Here is a 21,765-nt window from a genome sequence, read left to right as displayed (position 1 = left end):
CTGTACAAGATATCACCATATGCTATTTGAACAAGTGCCAAATGAATGACATGCATTATATATACTGAGTCTTTGTCCATCAAAATAATTTTATTTAAACAGTTTGGATTAATAGGAAAAGAATGGTACTTAAAGTAGTGGTCCAGAGTCACAATAAATGGCCTGAGGTGACATCTGAGAGGCAGTTTTGGCACGACTTGGAAGGCAGAGGTGACAGGAGTGCCTGTTAGCCGAAGGCAGTGAGTTTTGTGCCGTGGCCTGGCCTTTGCTCCCTGCCGTCTTTCTCATCTCTTCCGCATGTTCGGTGCGTATTCAGGTTTGGGCCCAGCCTACATGGTGCAAAATGAAACACCATGTGTAATTTCAAGGGTGGACACATCTTAGAGTTCTGAGCAACAGAAGAATGAGCACTTTATGTGTTGCAGGAACGCCGCTTGCATAATAGATGCTCACAACTTATCTGCTGAACATTGAATGGCATTCACAAAATTAATGCATAAAACTTCCAGTTAGTTTAAAGCAGAGCCTGGAGGTCTCCAGTGGAGGGATTGCCCATCCATACCAAGCTAGACCACTTGGTAATAACTACTTAGCTAACTCTCCTAACCCTACAGACCAAGAATATAACGCAAGGTAGGGGTACAGTAAAAGTCATGTGAATCTGGAATGTCGGTATTCCAGGCATTTGTTGTGGGTTTCCTGGCATTAGATTGTTCATGGGTCAGTATTGCAAGAGAATGCACAATTTTTACATCATATTCTCGTTGAAGGCAGGGTTTCCTTACTGGCTTACTGATTATATCACTCGCTAAGGGATTAGTCAGAATGCAATGGAAACATCTTTCACTTTCATTGTTCATGAGAGAGACTGGTGATTTGTCTGCACTTTTACATTATTGGTGGGTAGAATCTCCCTTTGGGGATTCTTAAAAGAGGGTCACAAATTAGTATAAACCTTAGCTGGTCTGTATCCAGGATGAAAAAAAATAATAATCTATTTTAGTGAGCCACTTGAGTCATAGGCTGTCTAACTTATGAGCATGCCTACTCTGCTAGGTCTAGTAAAGGATTCAGAAAGAGACTTCAGGGGCTGCCCTGGGAAACAAGATCATAAAACAGTGTTGAATTGGGTTTTCTAGAGTAATGGTGCTCACCCACCTTGGTAATTCAGATAATCATAGCAGAGCAAAACCAAAATAATATTAAATATATTAATTGATATATCTAATTAATCAGTCACTATTTATTGGTGTACCATTAGATGCAATGTATAATTCCTACTCATGAGGACTGAGAAAGACCAGTTGAAGAAGGGTAGAAAAATAATACCAACTTTAAAAATCTCTCTCTGATGTAACAAAACAAGGCAATGGTAGAAGGTTGTCATATACAGAATAAAATCAATCATCAGATGTGTGGTTTAAGGATTGCTGTGAATTCAGAAGCAGAAGAGTTCTCCAAGGGCTGTCTTCATTTGCAAAGGCATCACCAAGGAAGAGGAGGATAGGAAATGCCTGGCATGTAGACAGGAGAGACTTGGAGCAGTTAACCAAATGCCTCAGAAGTAACCAAGAGCAAGAAGTGGTTGTGATATTAAAAGAAATCAGCTCAAGTAGGGAGTTGTGAGATACCAGATTGAAATTTAGATTACCACCAGACGAGGGGAGCTCTGGCCCTTGCGACTCCAAGGGTGATCCCTAGACTAGCAACATCGCATTACCTGGGAGCCTCTTAGAAATACAGAATCTCCGGTCCCAGCTTAGACCTGCAGACTCACAGTATTTGGATGTGGAGTCTGGGAATTACGCTATAAAAAGTGTCCAGTTGATTCTTCTGCATGCCCAAGTGTGGAAAGCACTGCTGCTTACAACTGGGGCTTGGTTCCAAATGACAATGGAGATGCTTTGAAGAATCACTGAAGATGCTTTGAAGAGGAGAAGTGGCGTGTCTCCTAGTGAGCAGATAGACCAGGGCATTTTGGAGACTTTCTTTTACATGGTAGCCTCTGCCGTATTCTCACTTACCTGTTGCTCACCACCTGGAAAGTGAAATATCTCCAAATTGCCAGTCACTAAGTATTGAAGTTGAAATGATGTAACTGTTCTCTGAAGTGGTTTCTGAAGGCTGTTGGTAGGCCTTTTCTGGATACTGATACGGTATGCATCTAAAATATGTTTCTGTAAGTAAGGATTTTTTAAAGTATATACTTTGCAAAAAATACTCCAATCAACAATAAGAACACCTATAGGGTACTTAGAGTTTAGAACATAAAACTCATTCATATGTTTTCTAACCATTTAAAAAATCAGTTTCCTGTATTTTGATTCCATTCATTTATCTAGCGCTTATCAGGAAATTCAGGTTTCCACATTACACAGTTAATATGGGCTATTATAAATCAGTATACCACTTTGATGGAAAAAACTTCCAAACTAAATCATTTCATAATCATTCATAGCAATAGCATCACTGTTACAATAAAATCAGCACAAATTTTATAAAGTCTTGGTAAAAAGATTTTTGAATATTATTTTAGTTTTTCTTGGCAACGTTGGTGTAACAGTTGGCTGTAAGAAGGGCTATAAGAAGTTAGGATTGCTTTTCCTGCTTTGAATAGTTCCAGATTGGCAATTTTGGGACATTTCTTGCGGTCACCTATTCCTTTATTTCCTAACCTGGGAAGAATGGAATTTTCTTAAGGTTGAAATCCTAACCTGAATTTTACTGACAGAACCACGGTGGTACTTAGCCGACAGACTCACACATGGCGTTCACTTCTGCTGTTGAGTAGCATGTGAGACTCACACATGGCGTTCACTTCTGCTGTTGAGTAGCATGTGAGTCCTGGTGCTGGTGTTTCTTTTCCCAATCAGAGGACCTCTTCTCTCGTACTGATTTACAGTCATGTCCAGATGGTGGAGTTTGCCACAAAGCAGCCCACTGTATGAAAGACATGACATTGTATTCACCTAGACTCTAGGTGACTCTAAAGAAGGGAAGGGTCCTTGGGTCACAGGGAGAACTGTTGTGTTCCTTCAAAAGGTAGCAGAGACTTTGTGTTCTAGAGACTCGAGACCACCTCTATAAATATAACCAGAGCAGAGGCTTCCTGTGTGGACCCCAATACACATTTTTGAAACTTAGCCTCAAGCACCTTCATTTTTGATGTATAAAAGATGGCATTTTATGGCTGGGCGCAGTGGCTCACACCTGTAATCCCAGCACTTTGGGAGGCCGAGGTGGGCAGATCACGAGGTCAGGAGATCAAGACTATCCTGGCCAACATGGTGAAACCTTGTCACTACCAAAAGTACAAAAAATCAGCCGGGCGTGGTGACACGCACCTGTAGTCCCAGCTACTTGGGAGGCTGAGGCAGGAGAATCGCTTGAACCCTGGAGGTGGAGGTTGCAGTGAGCCGAGATCGTGCCACTGCACTCCAGCTTGACCAACAGAGCAAGACTCCGTCTCCAAAAAAAAAAAAAAAAAAAAAGATGGCATTTTATTGACAGCTCTATTAAATAATGTTGAGGGTGACTCCTGGAGTAACAGAAAGAGCCCTGGCTTTGGGACAGACATGGGCTCAAATTCTGGCTCTACTACTCACTATTTCTATGGCCTTGGGCAAGTCAACTCCTCTGAGCCTCTGTATCTTTGTGTCAAATGTGGATGTTAACAGTGGCTTTCAGAATTCTTGCATCAGTGGAAAAGTAGCTTGTATTTGAAAATAGGAGGTGCTCAATAAATGATAACCATGATTACTCTTTACTTGTTAATTATGTCCTCACATTTGCCTTAGATTCTCATTTTCTAAGAAAATAAAAAGGCCAAGATGGAGATGGTTTGCTCCAAACAGCTAGGTCTCATCACTGTTCTCTTAAGTAAACCAAATGCATAGAGATGCCCATGCCTTCATGGCTTTCCTGTACCCAGAAAACCCAAACCCTACTGATTTTGAAGTCCTTCCCCTAAATCCCCAGTCTTCTATGGAAACTTCCCAATAATAAAATACCGTCTAATAATGTTAATGTATTTCACTGGAGTTTCTCATCTCTCCAACCAGACTGTAGCCTTTTTGAAGTCCTCTATAAATATATACTAGTCAGCTGATTTGAAATTTGTTCATCATGGAGCCATAGGCAGCTACTGAATGAAGACTAGTGAATGAAAAATCAGAACTAATATTTTTCTGAGCAGTTTTTAAGGGGTAGGCAGCTACAGTAAAGATACCTTATTTTAGTTTTCCATGAAGTAGCTACTATTGAATCTCAATTTTATAAATAGGGAAACCAACATTTCCTTTTGTCCAAGTTCATGCAGCCAGTTCATGCAGCTGAGCTAGGATTTGAACTCAGGCAGTCAGGATTCTGAGGCCAAGTTTCAGCCACTATACCACACCAGTGAGAATGAAGGATGAGGAAAGCTATAGGAAACTTTGAAAACGTCCGTGGAAGGAGTGCCCAAACAGGGGCTGACAACAGTCAAATCATGAACTGTTTCAGTTAGGTTCCCAAGCATTTGTGACATTACCCACTCTGTTTAGATAATGAATTTATGTGTTTAGAGAGACCAGCCTCCTATGTGAATTGTCAGCCATCAGTCTAAATCAAAGCTTCCACCCAGTCCTGAATCTCTCCCTTACTTGCTCTAACCACCTTTCCAAGTATTTAGGAACAAAAGATTTGTGAACAGATTAAACACAGGTTGCTTTTGTTCCACTCCTACAGCTACCTATGCCTGCTTAATGCAGACTACATGGTGTTGACTAGAGTCTCTGCTCACGTATGTTAAACACATGCAGGAATTTAGCACCTTCCTCCGACAGCAAAACAATGGTTCAACAATACTTCACAGAAGACCCCGCGCTATTATAGCAAATATTTATAGGTTTATCTCACCACACTGCTCAGTGTTCAGAGTAAATCTGAATGGAAATATGGAGATCAAAGAATTTAATAATTAAAAAAACGTTTTCACGCTTTATCTGTCATCTAATGAAAGTATTAGTGAAGTGGTATGGAAATCCTCTTCAGCGTGCCTTCAGCCACCAGCTGTGCCACTTAAGATTTAAAACAATGTGATCAAGTGTTCAGAATCCACAGGATTGAGTTGTATGTTTACGTTAGTGTATTATTTCCAAGTTTCCAGTTTCCCCCGGGTTAGCACATTTTAATTTCAGCTTTATTAAAGCAGTCAGAACGTGAAAAGGGATTTAGCAGAGTGGAGATGTCAACCACGCTTTCTTACCATCATGAAATGGTTTACTTGGTTCTGGGCAGCCATGCATATGAATCCAACAACATGTCTATAAGACTAAAAGTCAGCCAAGTGGGACAAGAAATGCAATTATGGAGTGAAACCACAGCTATCTAGACATGGGTGGGACCTTCAGGTCCTCAATTTGATTTCATATGGCCCTACAGTTATGAAAATCCAACACAGCATAGTATCAACTAAACAGTAAATGCTTTAAATGTTAGGCATTCCTGGAGTGGCTCATATGAGCCCAGTATGGTGTTAGGCACTGTAGAGACATGGTCAGATACAGGAGACATGGCCCTGGGAACTCCATGAGATACCTGTTGTAGGAAGCCATGGTTTTGATGGGGTGTACTTTGTCCATCAGTGTGCTGGGATAGAAGACTAAAAGCCGCTGGTCCAAGAAATGACTCTTTAGTTAGATTTACCAACACATGAAATTATCAGAGAAAAATGCTAACCAAAATGCAGTAGAATCACCAAATGTTCATGTTAGAAGGCACCCCAGCAGCTGCCTAGTCCACTGGTTCCCAACCCCCACTAATCAGTGGGAAGTACCTGGGGAATTAAAAAAAATGCACATTCCCAGGGCCCATCCCAGAATCAGAAGCTTTGATAGACGGGCCTGGAAATCTATATGCTTTAAAATGCTACTAAGGGGTTCTAAACGTCTGCCAGCTCATCTGGTCCAGCCTGTCAGTGAACAAAGAGTATTTCTGTTCATAGCCTTGCAAAAGTGATCATCCAGCTGAGGCCAGCATCCCCCAGGTTGGAAGGAACTCATTACAGAACAAGGCAGCAAGGATCCGATGTTGCACAGAGGGTTGGAGTTACTAGAAGTTTTTCTCTTAGTGTAATCAAAGGGACCTTGCTGTAACTTCTACCCACTGGGCTTAGTTTGACCCTTTGCAGTAACACAGACCAAATCTCCTTCCAATGTGGAAATCCTTCAAATATTTTAAGAGTTTCTCTTCAGTTTGTCCTTTGTCTGATACTTATTTTATTTGCCCATTCATTCAGTTCAGACTGCCAGTCTCCTCTAAGACTGGATTTACTGGGGCTGGCTGTTGCACTTCCCTCAGCTGCTTCTCGGAGGTCCTGGCTTCTCCTCGCCCTCCTGTTTGCCTTCCTCTGGATGAACTCTACTCAGTCAGCGTTCGGTGTAGTGCACAGTGTCCAACACCACACTGACCGTGTGGTCTGACCAGCTGAACCCAAGAGGAGCAGCAGGAGCGGTTGTTCCCGCATTCCAGGCTGTGTCCTGCTTCAACCGAAGACTGTTCTGAGACTAATCAGGGACCCAAAGTGATGCAGACAGAAATCTCCGTGGCAGATCAGGAAGGGAAAATGTCAGTGTGGTTGAATTTACCAGGCATGAGTCACGTCCTGGTAAATGAATACATCTGGGGATGGAAGAGAGACACCGTCCTTCCAGTATTCCGGGTGGAGAAATACTGTTTCACTGGATACCTGAGTAACTGCTGCACAGACCACACTATGCATGTATGATCAGGTCTGGAAGCTGAACAGATGCTCTCACATGTCATCTCTTAGCGGTAGGATCAGTCCTGGCTGCTACACTCAACCAGGGAAGGTAAGAGGGGGCAGCCTTTTTTTTCCCCTCTCTTTGTGTAGTGTGAGCAACCTAAATATTTCCATCTAAGCAGGTTATGGTTCCTTCCCACAATTGAAGGGAAATGTTGATGTGCCTGTTTATTGTGGGGGTCAGCTTCCTGGCCCGATTTGCTTATCTTTAAAACAGTCACAAGAATTTTGCATATTCTTAGGAAAGAAAAGGGTAAGAAAAGAATCATTGTGACTTGACAACTGGTTGTAAAGTGAAGGAGTCAGTTAACAGGTTGGTGGTTTTATATACAAGAGATTGAAAAATGTTTCCTTGATTGTTTTTCCCTGAATCGGCTGGTCATTTTAATATCGATGTGGGCATGTTCTAATCCCCTGGTTAGTCAGCAGGATTTTTTTTCTAAGAAGAATTAAACAAGCAAAGAAACAAACAACAACAACAAAACAAAGATAGAAAAAACAGCAACAACAACAACAATAGCAGCAGGAGGAGCCCCAGTGAAATGGTTCAAGGATTGACCTACCAGGACTGCAGGTTTTATTTACTGCAGTATTCAGTACTTGAGCCTCCTGGAAATCAGAACTCCAGCATGACCTCTGTAGGTTTTGCTTTTTTTGTTGGTACAGGAACTGATAAGGTGACTCTTGAGTTTCTGGAATCCTGGAATCAGGGTGGCAGCCACGTGGGCTGCGTAGGTTCTGTGTGGGACTCAGCTCCAGCATCAGTGATTGGAGACCAGGGAGACTCTTTGAGTTCTTCTTTACTGAGCTGCACGTGCACTGAGCCTGGACAGATGAGGATCTACAAGGGGTGTTCTGAACACCAGCTGTTAGCATCTTATGTCCTGCCTGGGACACAGGAAGGTGTAGATGTGGGGAACAGGCAGAGTCTGATGCCGTCCCCACACTGGGTCGTGGGAAATCGCCTGAGCTTACAGGAAGAGCGTTGGTAGAGGGCAAGCCATCATATGGGTTTTGGCTGGGTTGAGGAAATGGGATTAGAACAAGAATACTTTTATTTCTACACTCAAAAATGGTTTTTTTTTCTTTTTTTTGAGACGGAGTCTCACTCTGTTGTGGCGCGATCTTGGCTCACTGCAAGCTCCGTCTCCTGGGTTCATGCCATTCTCCTGCCTCAGCCTCCCGAGTAGCTGGGACTACAGGCACTTGCCATCACACTCGTCTTTTTCAGTAGAGACGGGGTTTCACTGTGTTAGCCAGGATGGTCTCGACCTCCTGACCTTGTGATCCACCCACCACAGCCTCCCAAAGCGCTGGGATTACAGGCATGAGCCACCGCACCCAGCCTGCTCAAAAATCTTATAAGAAATGTTCCATAGGTCCTAAACTTTGGCTGCAAACAGCTGGCTACTGGTGGCAACAGGTGCCAGTGAGCAACCTGTTTTTTGATTTCTATTTAAGTTATTTCTTGGCTTGATGCAGTGGCTCACACCTGTAATCCCAGGATTTTGGGAGGCTGAGGTAGGCAGATTGCTTGAGTCCAGGAGTTTGAGACCAGCCTGGGCCTGGGTGACATAACAAAACCCTCTCTCTACAAAAAAAATATGAAAAATTAGCCAGGCATGGTGGCATGCACCTGTAGTCCCAGCTACTCAGGAGACTGAAGTGAGAGGATCACTTGAGCCCGGGAGGCCAAGGCTGCAGTGAGCCAAGATCATGCCACTGCTCTGCAGCCTGGGCAACAGAGTGAGGCCCTGCCTCTAAATAAATAGGTAATTTCTTGATAACATCAAAAAGGGATTTGGCTAAGGCAACCTCTTGGCCAGAATGGGCAGACCAGAGAGTGAAACTTCTGCAAGATGATCAGGACGCAGCACTGGGTAGAGGCCTGAGGCAAAGGTTCCTGAAGCCTTCCAGCTTTTCTGAAGTCCAGGTGAACAGCCAGGGACAGAGGACAGTAGCCAGATGCCATGCCCCACAAATGGCAATTGATAGAGAAAGCAGCCAGTGGGGCGAAACCAGGAGGAAGCCAGGATACTGGAAAGTGATGATTCAGCCTGGACATTGATGCTGGTCATGCAATGGAGGAAAAGAAAGAGTCTCTGCAAAACAGTACCACTGTGCTTTCTATTGGCTGGGTTCCCCGTCTCAAACCCTCCTGATTCTGTCATTTTCAAAGAGGAAACTAACAACACACCATTCCTGCTTAACTTTAGATGCTGCTATTGTTGTGGCAGGAGATCGCTCTGGTGGTCAGCATTAACGAGATATAGCCTAGTTGGGGGCTGCTCCATTTGTGCTGTCATATCATGTGATGAAAACTTCTTTTTCCTAAGATGTTGATGACCCCTGGAAAAGGAAAGTGTTCTCTGATCTATTGGACCAAAACTTTTCTTCTTTCCCCTGGCTTTCACACACAGATGGAAGTGAGTGGGACAGGGTGGCGGTAATTTGAGGTCATTCCCTGGGATAAGTGCAACTCTAATTAGAGGCAGGAAATGTTTATTTGAGTTTTATTGGGTGAGTCAGTTTGGTGCAGCTTTAGGTCACTCTAAACTTGGGGTATCCTGTTTAAGTCAAGTAAGCATAGTTTTAAGGAACTGGAAACAAGTATCAGATGTATGTGAATAAAATTTTCACTTTTTTAACCAGCAGACTATAGAGTGGAATTTTTACTATTTGGCCAATTGTAATTGAATTGAACCTTTTCTCCAACAAAAAAGACATCTCCCCTTTTGCCAAAAGTGGGATGGACTCTGCCCTCTCTGACTTATAGACAATCGTTATTAGAAAGAACCATGTCTACAGACAATGGAATATTATTTAACCTTAAAAAAGAAAGAAATTTGGAACAATGTGAATGAAATGGGGACATTATGCTCAGTGAAATAACCTAGACACAGAAGGATAAATACTACGTGATACTACTTACCTGATGGATCTAAAATAGTCGAACTCATAGAAGCAGAGAGTAGAATAGGTTGGTGGCTTCCAGAGGCTGGTGGAGGTAGAATCAGGGAGGTGTTCAAAAAGAGGTACAAAGTTTCAGTTAGGAAAGATCATGGTAAGTCCTAGTGATTTGCTGGGCAGCATAGTGTCAATTTCACAATACTGTATTGTATACTTAAAAATTTGCTAAGACTGGAGATTTTATGTTAAGTTTTCTCTCTGTCTCTCTCACACACACACACATGTGCACCAAAATGTAATAATAATAAAAAGAATGGACAGGAGCTTTGGGAGGTGATAGATGTGTTTATGGAATAGATTATGGTGATGGTTTCATGGGTGTATACTCATCTCCAAGCTTATCAAGTTGTATACATGAAATATGTACAGCTTTTTGTATGTCAATCAGACCTCAAAAAGTAGTTTAAAAAAAAGAAAATAATAAAAATACAGCATTGCATTTAGAAAGAAAGGGGAAAAGAAAAGAACTAGTCACGTGAAAACCCATTTTATATATCCCATCTTACAATTGGTGTGGATGGAATTGGCCTTTGCTATAGGAGTTTGGTTGTGATAACCCTGAATTTGGGGAAAGACCACAAGAAGGTTGTTACACACTTGTATATGGCTTTGAACAATGGGAGTTAGCAGGGGGTGAAGGCCTAGTAGAAGAAGGGCTGAAAACATGTGAAAATGACTTTTTAAACATCATTAAGGTGATTATTTTTGTTATTATTGCATAGTAAAATTGACATCACTAAAAATTATTATTACTCAGATGAGACTTTTTCATTCTGTATAAATTGACAGGCAAGTCCCCAGTAAGAAAAAAAAAAATCCTTCTTTCTATTATCTACACTGACCTTCTAGCAATACAGAGTTGGAAGTTCTGGGACACTGACTAAACAAGGCTCTGCCTATAGTTCACACATAGTCTATCTCCTTTAGAGCTGGAAAGTCCCACTCATTATTTACTATTTTCATTTGTTGTAATGATGGTTGTACTTTCTTTGTGGCTTAACATTCAGAAATGGGGAAATAAATTTGATTTGGTTAAGTTTCCCAAAGTGGCTGTATATTTATTTCGTTTCTACCAAGGAAGTGTAGTAGTGAGGCATGAGGATTGCTTGTTTATCTTCTTCAAAGACATAAAACATTTTGGACAATGGAAACGGGGAAGAGATAGAATAATTGGAAGGCTGCCTTCTTCCAATTCACCTTGAACTCTGCTTCCAGAAGAGTTTTCCTTAAAATCAACTTGATGCCATTTTACAACTCCAAAGACTTCCAGGGGCCAGACATGGTGTCTTACACCTGCAATCCCAGCCTGTAAGAGGCTGAGGCAGGAGGATCACTTGAGGCCAGGAGTTCAAAACTAACCTGGGCAACATAGCAAGACCCTGTCTCTAAAAAAGAAAAAATTAGCTGGACATGGTGGCACATGCATGTAGTCTCAACTACTCAGAAGGCTGAAGTGGGAGGGTCATTTGAGCCCAGGAGTTCAAGGCTGCAGTGAGCTATGATCGTGCCACTGCACTATAGCCTGGGTGACAGAGCAGGAACCTGTCTCAAAAAAAAAAAGAAAAAAAAAAAAGACTTTAGGGTTATTTACTTCCTACCTATGTTCTCAGAATCACTTTTCTGTCTCCTTCCTACCTATTTCCTGCATCTATGCACTGTTCCCTAAATGACGGGTTTTTTTACTGAGCTCACACCTGCCTTCCTTATTCCCACATGTAATTTTCATCTCTGCTTACCTCTGCCCTTCAAGGTTGTGCTTCTAATTTACCAGGCCTTCTCCTCCTCACACTCACATTGTTCAAGATTTTACTTAAGTGTAGTCTTTGCCCCAGTTCAGCTTTATCTCAAACAAATTCCTATAGCAGTGGTCAGTTTCATCAACACCAATTATATTATAGAAAATATAGGAGTTTCTGGCTGGGCACGGTTGCTCACACCTGTAATCCCGGCACTTTGGGAGACTGAAGCGGGTGGATCATGAGGTCAGGAGATCAAAACCATCCTGGCCAACATGATGAAACTCCGTCTCTACTGAAAATACAAAAATTAGCAGGCATGACAGCATGCGCCTGTAGTCCCAGCTACTCGGGAGGCTGAGGCAGGAGAATTGCTTGAATCCAGGAGGTGGAGGCAGTGAGCCAAGATCATGCCACTGCACTCCAGCCTGAGTGACAGAACAAAACTCCATCAAAAAAAAAAAAAAGAAAGAAAATATAGGACTTTCCATAGGACTGTTTTGTATAATGATCTTCTCTAAGTGATAAAGCCTGGATGAAAGATGATTCTTCTCTAGGGGGTGCTAAGATACAATCCAGATACATAGGCTTTACAATCTGATTTGATACAGGAGAGTTTAGCACATAATTATACAGCATTTTGTGCTGCTTTCCATGATTTCCTGTCTTCAGTTTCGAGCTCTTGAAAAACATAAGCCATGGCTTATGTCATCTTCTATATCCCCCAGCCGTGTACCCAAAAGCTGGGCACCCAGGAAAGACCTGTTGCAGTTGGTAGGTTAGATGATATAGACATGGAGGGGAGAAGATGTTTCAGAGTGTGAAATTAGGACCCACAATTTCTTTATATGGTACACTGGAGAAATTTCTCATGCTGTCACCAGCACATCAAGTATGGGCTGTTCCAAGCCTGGTCTTTAGTTGGTCATTTATGTGAAATTGATGTAAGAGCTATAAAATCTTTGCACGTATAAACAGCTGACAAGTGACGGAGAATCTGTGTGTCCAAAGAAACCTAACTGCTGCTGAGGGGAAGCCTCTGGCTATCTGTCACACCTTGAAAGGCAAACAGGACAGGCCTAGTTTTCTCTTCAAAGGCAGGAAAGGTTAGCGCTCTGGGAAAATGGAGCCCGATGGGAATTGCAAACACACGGTGTGGTTCTTCCAGCTCGAAGGTCATTATTAACTATTCTTACCCTAAATGTCCGTGACACATAATCTCTTTCCTAATTTTATTATTTTACTTGCTATCACAAGACCGTAACTTTTTAGACATTCAGGTGAGATTAAGGGAGGAGGAGGTGGAATAAGGCTTTTAAAATCTTTGACTACCTCAGAAAACATATTTGCTTACTTTACCAGGAAGTTGATGTTTTGTTTTGTTTTGTTTTCTACCTATGCCAAGAGGGGATTAATGAGTAGCTGCCAGGTTTGCCAGCTTTCTTTTGATTTCAGTTTATGTAATTAAGCAGTTCTCAGAATGACTTGAGTTCTCACCCTGCATCAAAACATGCTTCTCAAATGTGTTAGATTTGAAGGTCAGAAACAATGCAGACTTAGTAAAGGGAGGGGAAATGAAACTTTTACCTTGCTTTAAAACAGCCTGAATGTATAAAAAAAGAGTTGATCATGCTTTGGGGTCATGAACATGGAGCTCTGTTGAGTAGAAAGCAAGTTAAAACTAAAGTTCAAAATGGGCTAAAGTTAGAATAGCTCAAGATGAGGTTTTACAATAGAAATGACATGGGGAAACCAACTCTGGATTACCTTTGAGTTTCTAGCAATCGGAACCTTGTCCATGGTGGGTATTCAAGAACTCAGGCATTTGATGCAGATATAATAGGAACCCACTATATGCCTGGCTCAATTCTAGTTGCTGGGACTACAGTAAGGAACTAAAGCAACAAAAATTCCTCCTCTCATGGTGTTCCCTGGAGCGAAGGTTGGATGAGCAGAGTTTGCTTGAGCACCTTCTCAGGTGTGGAGTTTGGAGCTAATATTGCTTAGGATTGCTAGGAAGAGTAAGTGTGTTCCTCAAGGAGCTGAGCGTCTCACTGGGAAGTGAAGACAACTATCCAAAGAACAAAAGAACCACTCAAGTCTGTAACCAAATACTGAGGTGTTGATATAGACAGACCCTCTGAAATGGTGAGAGTGGGCACCCAGCTCCAGATTCTGCAGACACAGGCTCCCAGCAGCAGGCTGACTCAACTAGCTAACTTAACTAGCTAAGCAGTAAGAATTTGCAGTTATGCAGACACACACACACACACACTTTTTTAGAGGCAGGGTTTCACCGTGTTGCCCAGGCTGGAGCACGGTGGTGTGATCACAGCTCACTGAAGCCTTCACCTCTTGGGCTCAAGCAATCCTCCCACCTCAGCCTCCCCAGTAGCTGGGACTACAGGTATGCACCACCATGCCTGGCTAACTTTTTAATTTTTTTTTATAGACAGGGTCTCGCTATGTTGTTTAGGCCTCAAGCCATCCTCCCACCTCAGCCTCCCAAAGTGCTGGGATTCCAGGCATGAGCCACCACACCTGGCCTGCGGATATATTTAGATCATTCTTTGCTTCTTATAGTCCCCTAACATTTTTTTAGTTCTTCTATTTACAAGGTGTTTTTAAAAGAGATTATAACAACTTCTCTTTCAGGTGAGTTCAATTCCCTTAAAAAACAGCAAGCCAGAGTTACCAACAGTTCCTGCCCTCATGAAGCACACGGACTACGGGGGGAGAAAGTCATAAATTAATTACACAAATAACACCTCTGCTGCACTGAATGCTACAACAGAGAGTGTAGCACGTTACAGGGGGATTTGACCTTGTCAGATAAGTCAGGGGCAGCTTCCTGGAAGAAGAGATGGTTGTGCTGAGATCTGAAGGGTGAGGAGGGGAGAGGAGAAAATATTCCAGGCAGAAAGAATAGCATGAGTAAAGCCCTGGGGCAGAGGGAACAAGGGACAGCTGGAAAGGAGAAGACTAAGAAGATCACGTAGACTTTGAGGTGTATTAGAGAGTTTTCTGTTTATTCCTAGAGTACCAGGGAGACTTTAATAGAATCAAGCTATAGAGGCTGGGCACGGTGGCTCATGCCTGTAATCCCAGCATTTTGGGAGGCCAAGGCGGGTGGATCACTTGAAGTCAGGAGTTTAAGACCAGCCTGGGCAACATGGCAAAACCCCATCTCTACTAAAAATACAAAAAATAGCTGGGCATGATGGCATTTGCCTTTAGTCCCAGCTACTCGGGAGGCTGAGGCAGGAGAATCACTTGAACCCGAGAGGCGAGGTTGCAGTGAGCCAAGATCACACCATTACACTCCAGCCTGGGTGACAGCACGAGACTGTCTCAAAAAACTAAGCAGTAGACTTAGAGGAGGAAGGGAGATGGGTTACAAGCAGATTTCTGTTTCAGCAGGGTCCCTCTACCTAGAGCATGACCAGCATTTGGAAGAGGAACTGGAGTAAATGTGGGGAGCATCAGCAGCAAGGCGTCTGCAAGAATCTAGACAAGGGATGATAGTTGCTTGGGCCAGAATGGTGGGCATGATGGTGGTAGAGAGAGAGAGAGAAATGGACAAGTATACAGGGGAAAAGGTACGAAATGCAAAGGTACAATAAGTAAACATGACAGGACTTGTTGAGGACTGAGGGAGAGAGAGGTATTAAATGACTCAGGTTTCTGAAGGGTGAAGCTTTGCCACGAGACCTAGTTCATTGGGGTAGATCGTGAAGTCAGTTTTGGACATGTTGGGTTTGAGTGCCTTTGGGGGCATCTGGATGGAGGTATCAGAACCGCATTTGGATGAGTGGTCTGGAGTTTGGAACAGAAGTCCAGGATGGAGGTCTGAGCTTGTGAGTCATCTGCGTAGAAGTGCCTTGGAAACTGGGCGTGGAGGAGATCCTCAGTGAGCACTCAGTGAAGATGGGGAGCATCTGGAGCCCAGCCTTGTGGGATTCCAACACTTAACAGCTGGGAAGAGGCGAAACCCATGAGAGAGGCAGAGAATGCCCTGCCAGAAATATAGGGGGGAAATATGAAAGCCAAGGGAAACAAGTGTGTGTTGAAAGAGGATGTGGTCAGGGAAGAAAGCTGCAGAGAGGTCAGAGAAAATGAAGACTTAAGATGATAACTGCTCAAATACCATCTATAGCAACAGTCACAGCCAATCTTCATTTTGAGCCAGGCATTTTAACATCTAATTTAACCTTCATGAGAATTCTGTAAGGCAGATTCTATTACTCAATCATCCTGATTTTTTTTTTTTTTTTTTTTTTTTGAGACGGAGTTTCTCTCTGTCACCCAGGCTGGAGTGTGATGGTGCAATCTCAGCTCTCTGCAACTTCCACCTCCCGAGCTCAAGCGATTCTCTCTCATGCCTCAGCCTCCTGAGTAGCTGGGATTACAGGAATGCGCCACCATGCCCAGCTAATTTTTGTATTTTTTGTATAGATGGGGTTTGACCATGTTGGCCAGGTTGGTCTCGATCTCCTGGCCTCAAGTAATCTGCCCGCTTCGGCCTCCCAAAGTTCTGGGATTACAGGCGTGAGCCACTACACCCGGCCCATCCTCATTTTTACAGATCAGAAAGCTGAGCACAGAGGGTCAAAGGCATTTGCCGGAGTCATTTGCAGCCAGTGAGTGATAAAATCAATATGGGAACACCTCTTTCTCACCCCACAACCCCTACTCTTAAAAACTATGTCGTGTTGGTAGAATAAAAAGCAGCCAGGGAGGATGACGGGGAGGGGAGATTCTTCCCCTTTAGAGATTTGGGTTCTCCTAAACACAGTCAAGGAAATACTCCATTGTTGCTCAAGTCCAAGTCCAGGGCCGGTGACTATGGAATGGGCACCTCAGTGGCTGTTTCAGGTGGTGTGGTTTAGTGTTCGGTGAACGATCCAGCTGTACTTCCCAGGTGAAAGGCTTGCCCTGGTGCTCCAGGGCAGAGGCTCTCACAGTGTTGTCCCTGGCCTGCCAGCATTGCCCGGAAACTTGTTAGAGGATTCAGATTTTCAGACTCTGCCCAGATCTTCTGAACCAGATATCTGAGTGGGGGGCTCAGGAATCCATGTCCTAACAAGCGTCCATGTGATTCTAATGCATGAGTTGAAGAGTCTTTGTTCTTGGAAGGAATCCTTGAAATGACAGACAGGAGACCAAAATAATGTATAATCCTTATATTGCACAGATGCAAGATATCTAGGCAGAAACCAGATGGAGGAGAGTGCGTGCTTCTCAACCCTGGCCACACATGGGAATCACCTGAGGAGCTTCCACAACTACTGAGGCCGGGCCCCCACCCTTAAAAATTCTGATTCCGATGGTCTGAGATTGGCCAGAGCATTTAATTTTTGAAATGAGGATTTGAATGGAGAATGGATGATTGAATAAATAGTCGGCAAGGCAGCCCATGTACTTCTGATTACAAAATTGTACTCTGGGGAGAAAACGAGGTAGGCCTGGAAGGAGAAGGGCAAAATAAATGGAAGAAAAGCCGGACTTAGGTCCTTTGTGAATATCAGTAAAGATTGAATAATTCTGGAGACTGCAGTGGGGATGAAAGTAGTTTGAATTAATAACAATTGTTAACTATGGACTTTATTTTCAAAGAGATATCAATAGTAAGATAGATATGCTTCCTAAATGAAGAAGCTCATTGGTAAATTTTACTGAGACCTAATGGAAAATAATATGCTAACATCCTCCTGGAAGCTTCACTTAGATTATAGCTATGTGTTAAGAATGTGAGCCAGGCACGGTGGCTCATGCCTGTAATCCCAGCACTTTGGGAGGCCGAGGCGGGCAGATCACGAGGTCAGGAGACCAAGACCATCCTGGCCAACATGGTGAAACCCCATCTGTACTAAAAATACAAAAATTAACTGGGCATGGTGGCGTGTGTCTGTAATCCCAGCTACTCAGGAGGCTGAGGCAGGAGAACTGCCTGAACCAGGGAGTCAGAGGTTGCAGTGAGAGCAAACCACTGCACTCCAGCGTGGCGACAGAGCGAGACTCTGTCTCAAAAAAAAAAAAAAAAAGAATGTGCTCTGCCTCTCTGGCCTCTTAAACCTCACCATTTACTTTGCTAACCTTCCTCTACAACTGATCTGGTCAGTTTACTGGCCCCTAAACTTGCTTACTCCATTCCCATGTCCTGGCATTGGTTCCTGCCTCCCCTGACCTTCTTTTTCTCTCTAGGCCTAGCTACATCTAAAATCCTCCATGGCCTCCCAAGTCAGAGAGCTCCTTTTACTCTGAATCTTTTTAGCACTTGGTGTTTTTCATGCATTTGGCTCCTATTTTGTTTTTTAATCATTTTGCCCATTTTCCATCTCCACCCCTGGATTGTAAGCTCCCCTGGACAGCAATGGCTTATAATTCTTTGCCCTCACCTAGCAGAGCGTCCCACACCCTAGGAACTTAGAATATAATAGTCAAGAAATGGTGCAAAGAGAATGTCAGTCCATCCTCTCCTCACATTGTCATAGATTGCAGGTAAGAAGGGGCCACCTCCAATGAGGTATGACTATGGTTTGGCCGTTCTGAGGGCTGCCTTGAGGGAGGAAGCCACAGGGGATCCTGGAGGGAATATCCTCCAAAGTAAAAAGTGGCCCTCACAGTGAATGGGGGTTCACAGTCTCATGATTCCACATTGCAATCTGTTAGTCTCCTGGGACTGCCTCAACAAATTGCTGCAAACTTGGTGGCTTAAAACCATAGAAATGTATTCTCTCACAGTTCTGGAAGCCGGGAGTCTAGCATCACTGGGCCTACATGAAGGTGCTGGCCAGGCCATTCTCCCTCTAGAGACTCCGCTCCTTGCCTCTTCCAGCTTCTGGGGCTATCTGCATCCTTTGACTTGTGACGGCTTCACTCCAATCTCTGCCTCTATGGCCACTTGGCCTCCTCCTCCCTGTCTCAGGTCTCCCTCTACCTGCCTCTTATAAGGACACTTATGATTGTATTTAAGACCCATGCTGGTAATCCAGGATAACCTCCCCATCTCAGGATCCTTCACTTAATTACATCTGCAAAATCCTTTTTTTCTTTCTTTTTTTTTTTTTTTTTAGCCATATAAGGTAACATTCACACATTCAAGGGTTAGGACCTGGATATATTTTAGAGGAGGGTTGTTCAATCTACCACACATATAAAGGCAACTGGAGCCCTAAAAGGGCAGAGACTTGTCCAAGGCCACACTTCCAGTTGGCAACAAAAATCAAAGATCCAGGTCTCCTTTCTGTCCATTTAGGCTGCTTCCACTAGACCGAGCTGATGCCCACCAAAGAAAGACAGAGAAAAAGTAAAATTGCACTTCATCCTGTAATCTGTGTGCTTTATTCCTTTGTCTTCTTTCTGGATCAGGTGCTACCAGGATTCACCCACCTTTGAGGCTTCTTCCCCCTTGATTCCTGGTAACCTTATGCTGAGCTCACACTAAGCTGGCCTGTGTGGGCAGCTGCAATCGAATGACCCAAATGGCATTTTCTTCTCTCCTTTCAGGACCGCCTCTTTTTCGTCATGGAATATGTAAATGGTGGAGACCTCATGTTTCAGATTCAGCGCTCCCGAAAATTTGATGAGCCTCGTTCACGGTTCTATGCTGCAGAGGTCACGTCGGCCCTCATGTTCCTCCACCAGCATGGAGTCATCTACAGGTAGCTTCTTCTCTCCTCTTCTCTTTGCTGAAAGTGAAGAAAATAAAGGATGCTTCAGATACTTGAACTGACTTCAGCTCCTGCCCACTCATCTCTTAGCAACCTGCTGTAGATTAGCTGTTTGTTCCAATTTGCTTACAGAAGGCTTTTTGGGGGGCTGTTTATTCCTGTGAATGTTAGTATTTGAATGGCCCTGGGAGATTTGACCCACTGTTTGTGCCAGTTTTGATTTAAAGCTCAAGCATGACATTTTAAAGGCTTGGTGCCAGGTGACCTTGGTGTGACCTTCATTTCTCTCTCTCCTCCACCCTCTTCCTTGAACATCAGGGCATTCTCTTTATGTTTTTCTTCTGTGCCATGAACTTCCTCCCCTTCCCAGTCTCTTGCCACTTCCTGAGTTTGTTTGGCTTAGTTTTCTCCAGCAGATAGAATCAGGGAAGGAGGAGTTGCTTGAGGGACTGGGGGTTTATGATCTTGGGTGGGGAACAGGGAATGGGAACTAGACAATATCCAACAGGAAGTGACTTTTTGCAGATCATCCAATCCTTTATTACTGCCCGCTCCCCTTCCAAGAAACACACGCACGTCCACACACACATGCACGCGCACACTAATTTTCCATAAAGAGAACAAGGCTATGCAGGCTCTTCTGTGAGGTCAGGAATTCTGAGAGGAGTAAATATTTATAATTAGCAACAAGGACACTAAAGTTCCTTAAGGTTTTCTCAATGCTGTTAATTTCTTCACTTGGTCTTTGCCTCCTCTTTTTTTATTTTATTTTTATTTATTTATTTATTTATTTTTTTAATCGGGTAGAAGAGTAGCTGGCTTGGTTTCACCTAGAACTTGGTTACTCATCTGAGCATTACTGACCTGCTCCTGGGAGCAGTGCCCTGGCCAGATGTTCTTCAAGGCATTCTGGTCAACCCCACTCCAGGCTTCCCTTCCTTCTGCCATCTCTTAGCTTCCTTAGTCAGTGATTTCCTAGAACCCATATAATAAAGCCCATGCTTCCTAGCCTGCCATTCATGGCCCTTTGCCATGGGAGTCCATGCATTTTTTACTGTTGCTGCATATCCAATGACCGCAAACATGATGGTGTTAAACAGTACCCATCCATTATCTTGCAGTTTCCGTGGGTCAGGAGTCCAGGTATGACTTATCTACATGCCCTGTTCAGGGTCTCATGAGACTGTGATTGAGGAATCAGTCGGGCTGCATTCTCTTCTGAAGTTTGGGCTCATCTTTCAAGCTCATGTGCTTGTGGGTAGATTTTTTTTCCTTGCAGCTTTAGAACTCATGTGACTTGCTCCTTCAAGGCCAGCAGCAGAGCAAGTGTTTTCTGCCGTAAGTCTCTAACTTCAGGGAAGGTCTGGGCCTTCTTGTCAATGGCCCTAATCAGGCTTACGCAAGATAATGTCCTTTTGATTAACTCAAAGTCAGATGATTTGAGCCTTAATTATACCTGCAATATCCCTTTGCCATATAATGTCGCGTAACCCCAGTAGTGATATCACATCAGCTTTGCCATATTCTGTTGGTTAGAGGTAAGTCACAGGCCCCACCTTACTCAAGGGCAAAAGATTATGGGATTATACCAGAGCATGAGTTGGGGGTCACTTTAGGCTGTGTCTGCTACAGCTTCATACACCTTTCTCTCCTCACTTCCCACACCCCTTGTTTCGCACCCACAAAGGTTCTTAGCTTTCCTCAAACTCACCTGGCAGTTTCCAACTTTGCTGTGCTTCTGCCCTCATTTGTACCTCCTCTGTCCAGCCACAAAACCCCATGCAGCACTGCCTGCTTGGCTCCATTAGCCAGAGTGAGTCTCTGCATCCTTCACTTTCCTTTGTGAAGAAATTGCAGTTTGAGACTTTCATTGCTGCACCTGCCACTGTTCACCTTGTGGTAGGATTGGACATCTATATGGATCCTTCTCTAAGTTTCAAACTCAAAGGGCCATTTCTTCCATTTCTTCTTTTTATTAAACCTTCAATCTTCCTTTATTCTTATTCTACATGCTTTCTTGATTTGTGCATAATAAATATCAACATAGGATCATTGACTTCAGTTAATGGTCTGAATGGCCTTAATCCCTATCCTCAAAGCAATTTACAAGCTACTTAGAGATGCAGGAATTGGATACAATGCACGTACTTCAAGGCTGTGCATTGTTAGGTGCCAAGGACAAGAAGAAAAACTGCCATTCCTTGAGATGTCTTCCCCATCTCTAATAGAGTGAGTACAATCACCAACATTTTATTGCAGGGATACAGAGACTCAATTTAAGGAATGTGTCCAAAGCCATACGTGGTAAATGACAGGCATAGGAGGTGTAACTGACACACTAATGCTGCACACCATGACACTTGGTACCCCACCTTTTCAAGTCCAAATCTAAACTCCTTCGCTAATCATTTTAGGTACTCCAAAACTTGACCTTCCCTTACATTTCAGCTTCTCTAAATGAATGTCTTCCTTTCACCAACCTGTGACCACTTTTGCTCTATTGGCTTCTATGAGCCATTCTCTTCTCCCCACCTCCCTTCCCATTGTCCTAACCATTCTTATCACCATGGCTGGCTCCTTCATC

The 21,765-nt window shown here is 43.5% G+C and overlaps 1 protein-coding gene across 2 annotated transcripts in view; it reads left to right on the top strand.

Moving 5' to 3' along the window:
- Nucleotides 1-21,765, top strand: part of PRKCE (protein kinase C epsilon) — a 548,372-nt gene that overhangs the window by 429,836 nt on the left and 96,771 nt on the right. For both annotated transcript variants that reach the window (XM_033175814.1, XM_033175815.1), the window contains exon 11: nucleotides 19,018-19,172. In XM_033175814.1, coding sequence (XP_033031705.1) covers nucleotides 19,018-19,172 — 155 coding nt within the window. The remainder of the gene's footprint in view (nucleotides 1-19,017; nucleotides 19,173-21,765) is intronic.

The sequence above is a fragment of the Trachypithecus francoisi genome, unplaced genomic scaffold (assembly GCF_009764315.1).
Source record: "Trachypithecus francoisi isolate TF-2019V2 unplaced genomic scaffold, Tfra_2.0 Lachesis_group17, whole genome shotgun sequence".
Classification (NCBI taxonomy): domain Eukaryota; kingdom Metazoa; phylum Chordata; class Mammalia; order Primates; family Cercopithecidae; genus Trachypithecus; species Trachypithecus francoisi.
The sequence above is the reverse complement of the archived record's forward strand: the minus strand, read 5'-3'. Positions and strand labels throughout refer to the sequence as shown.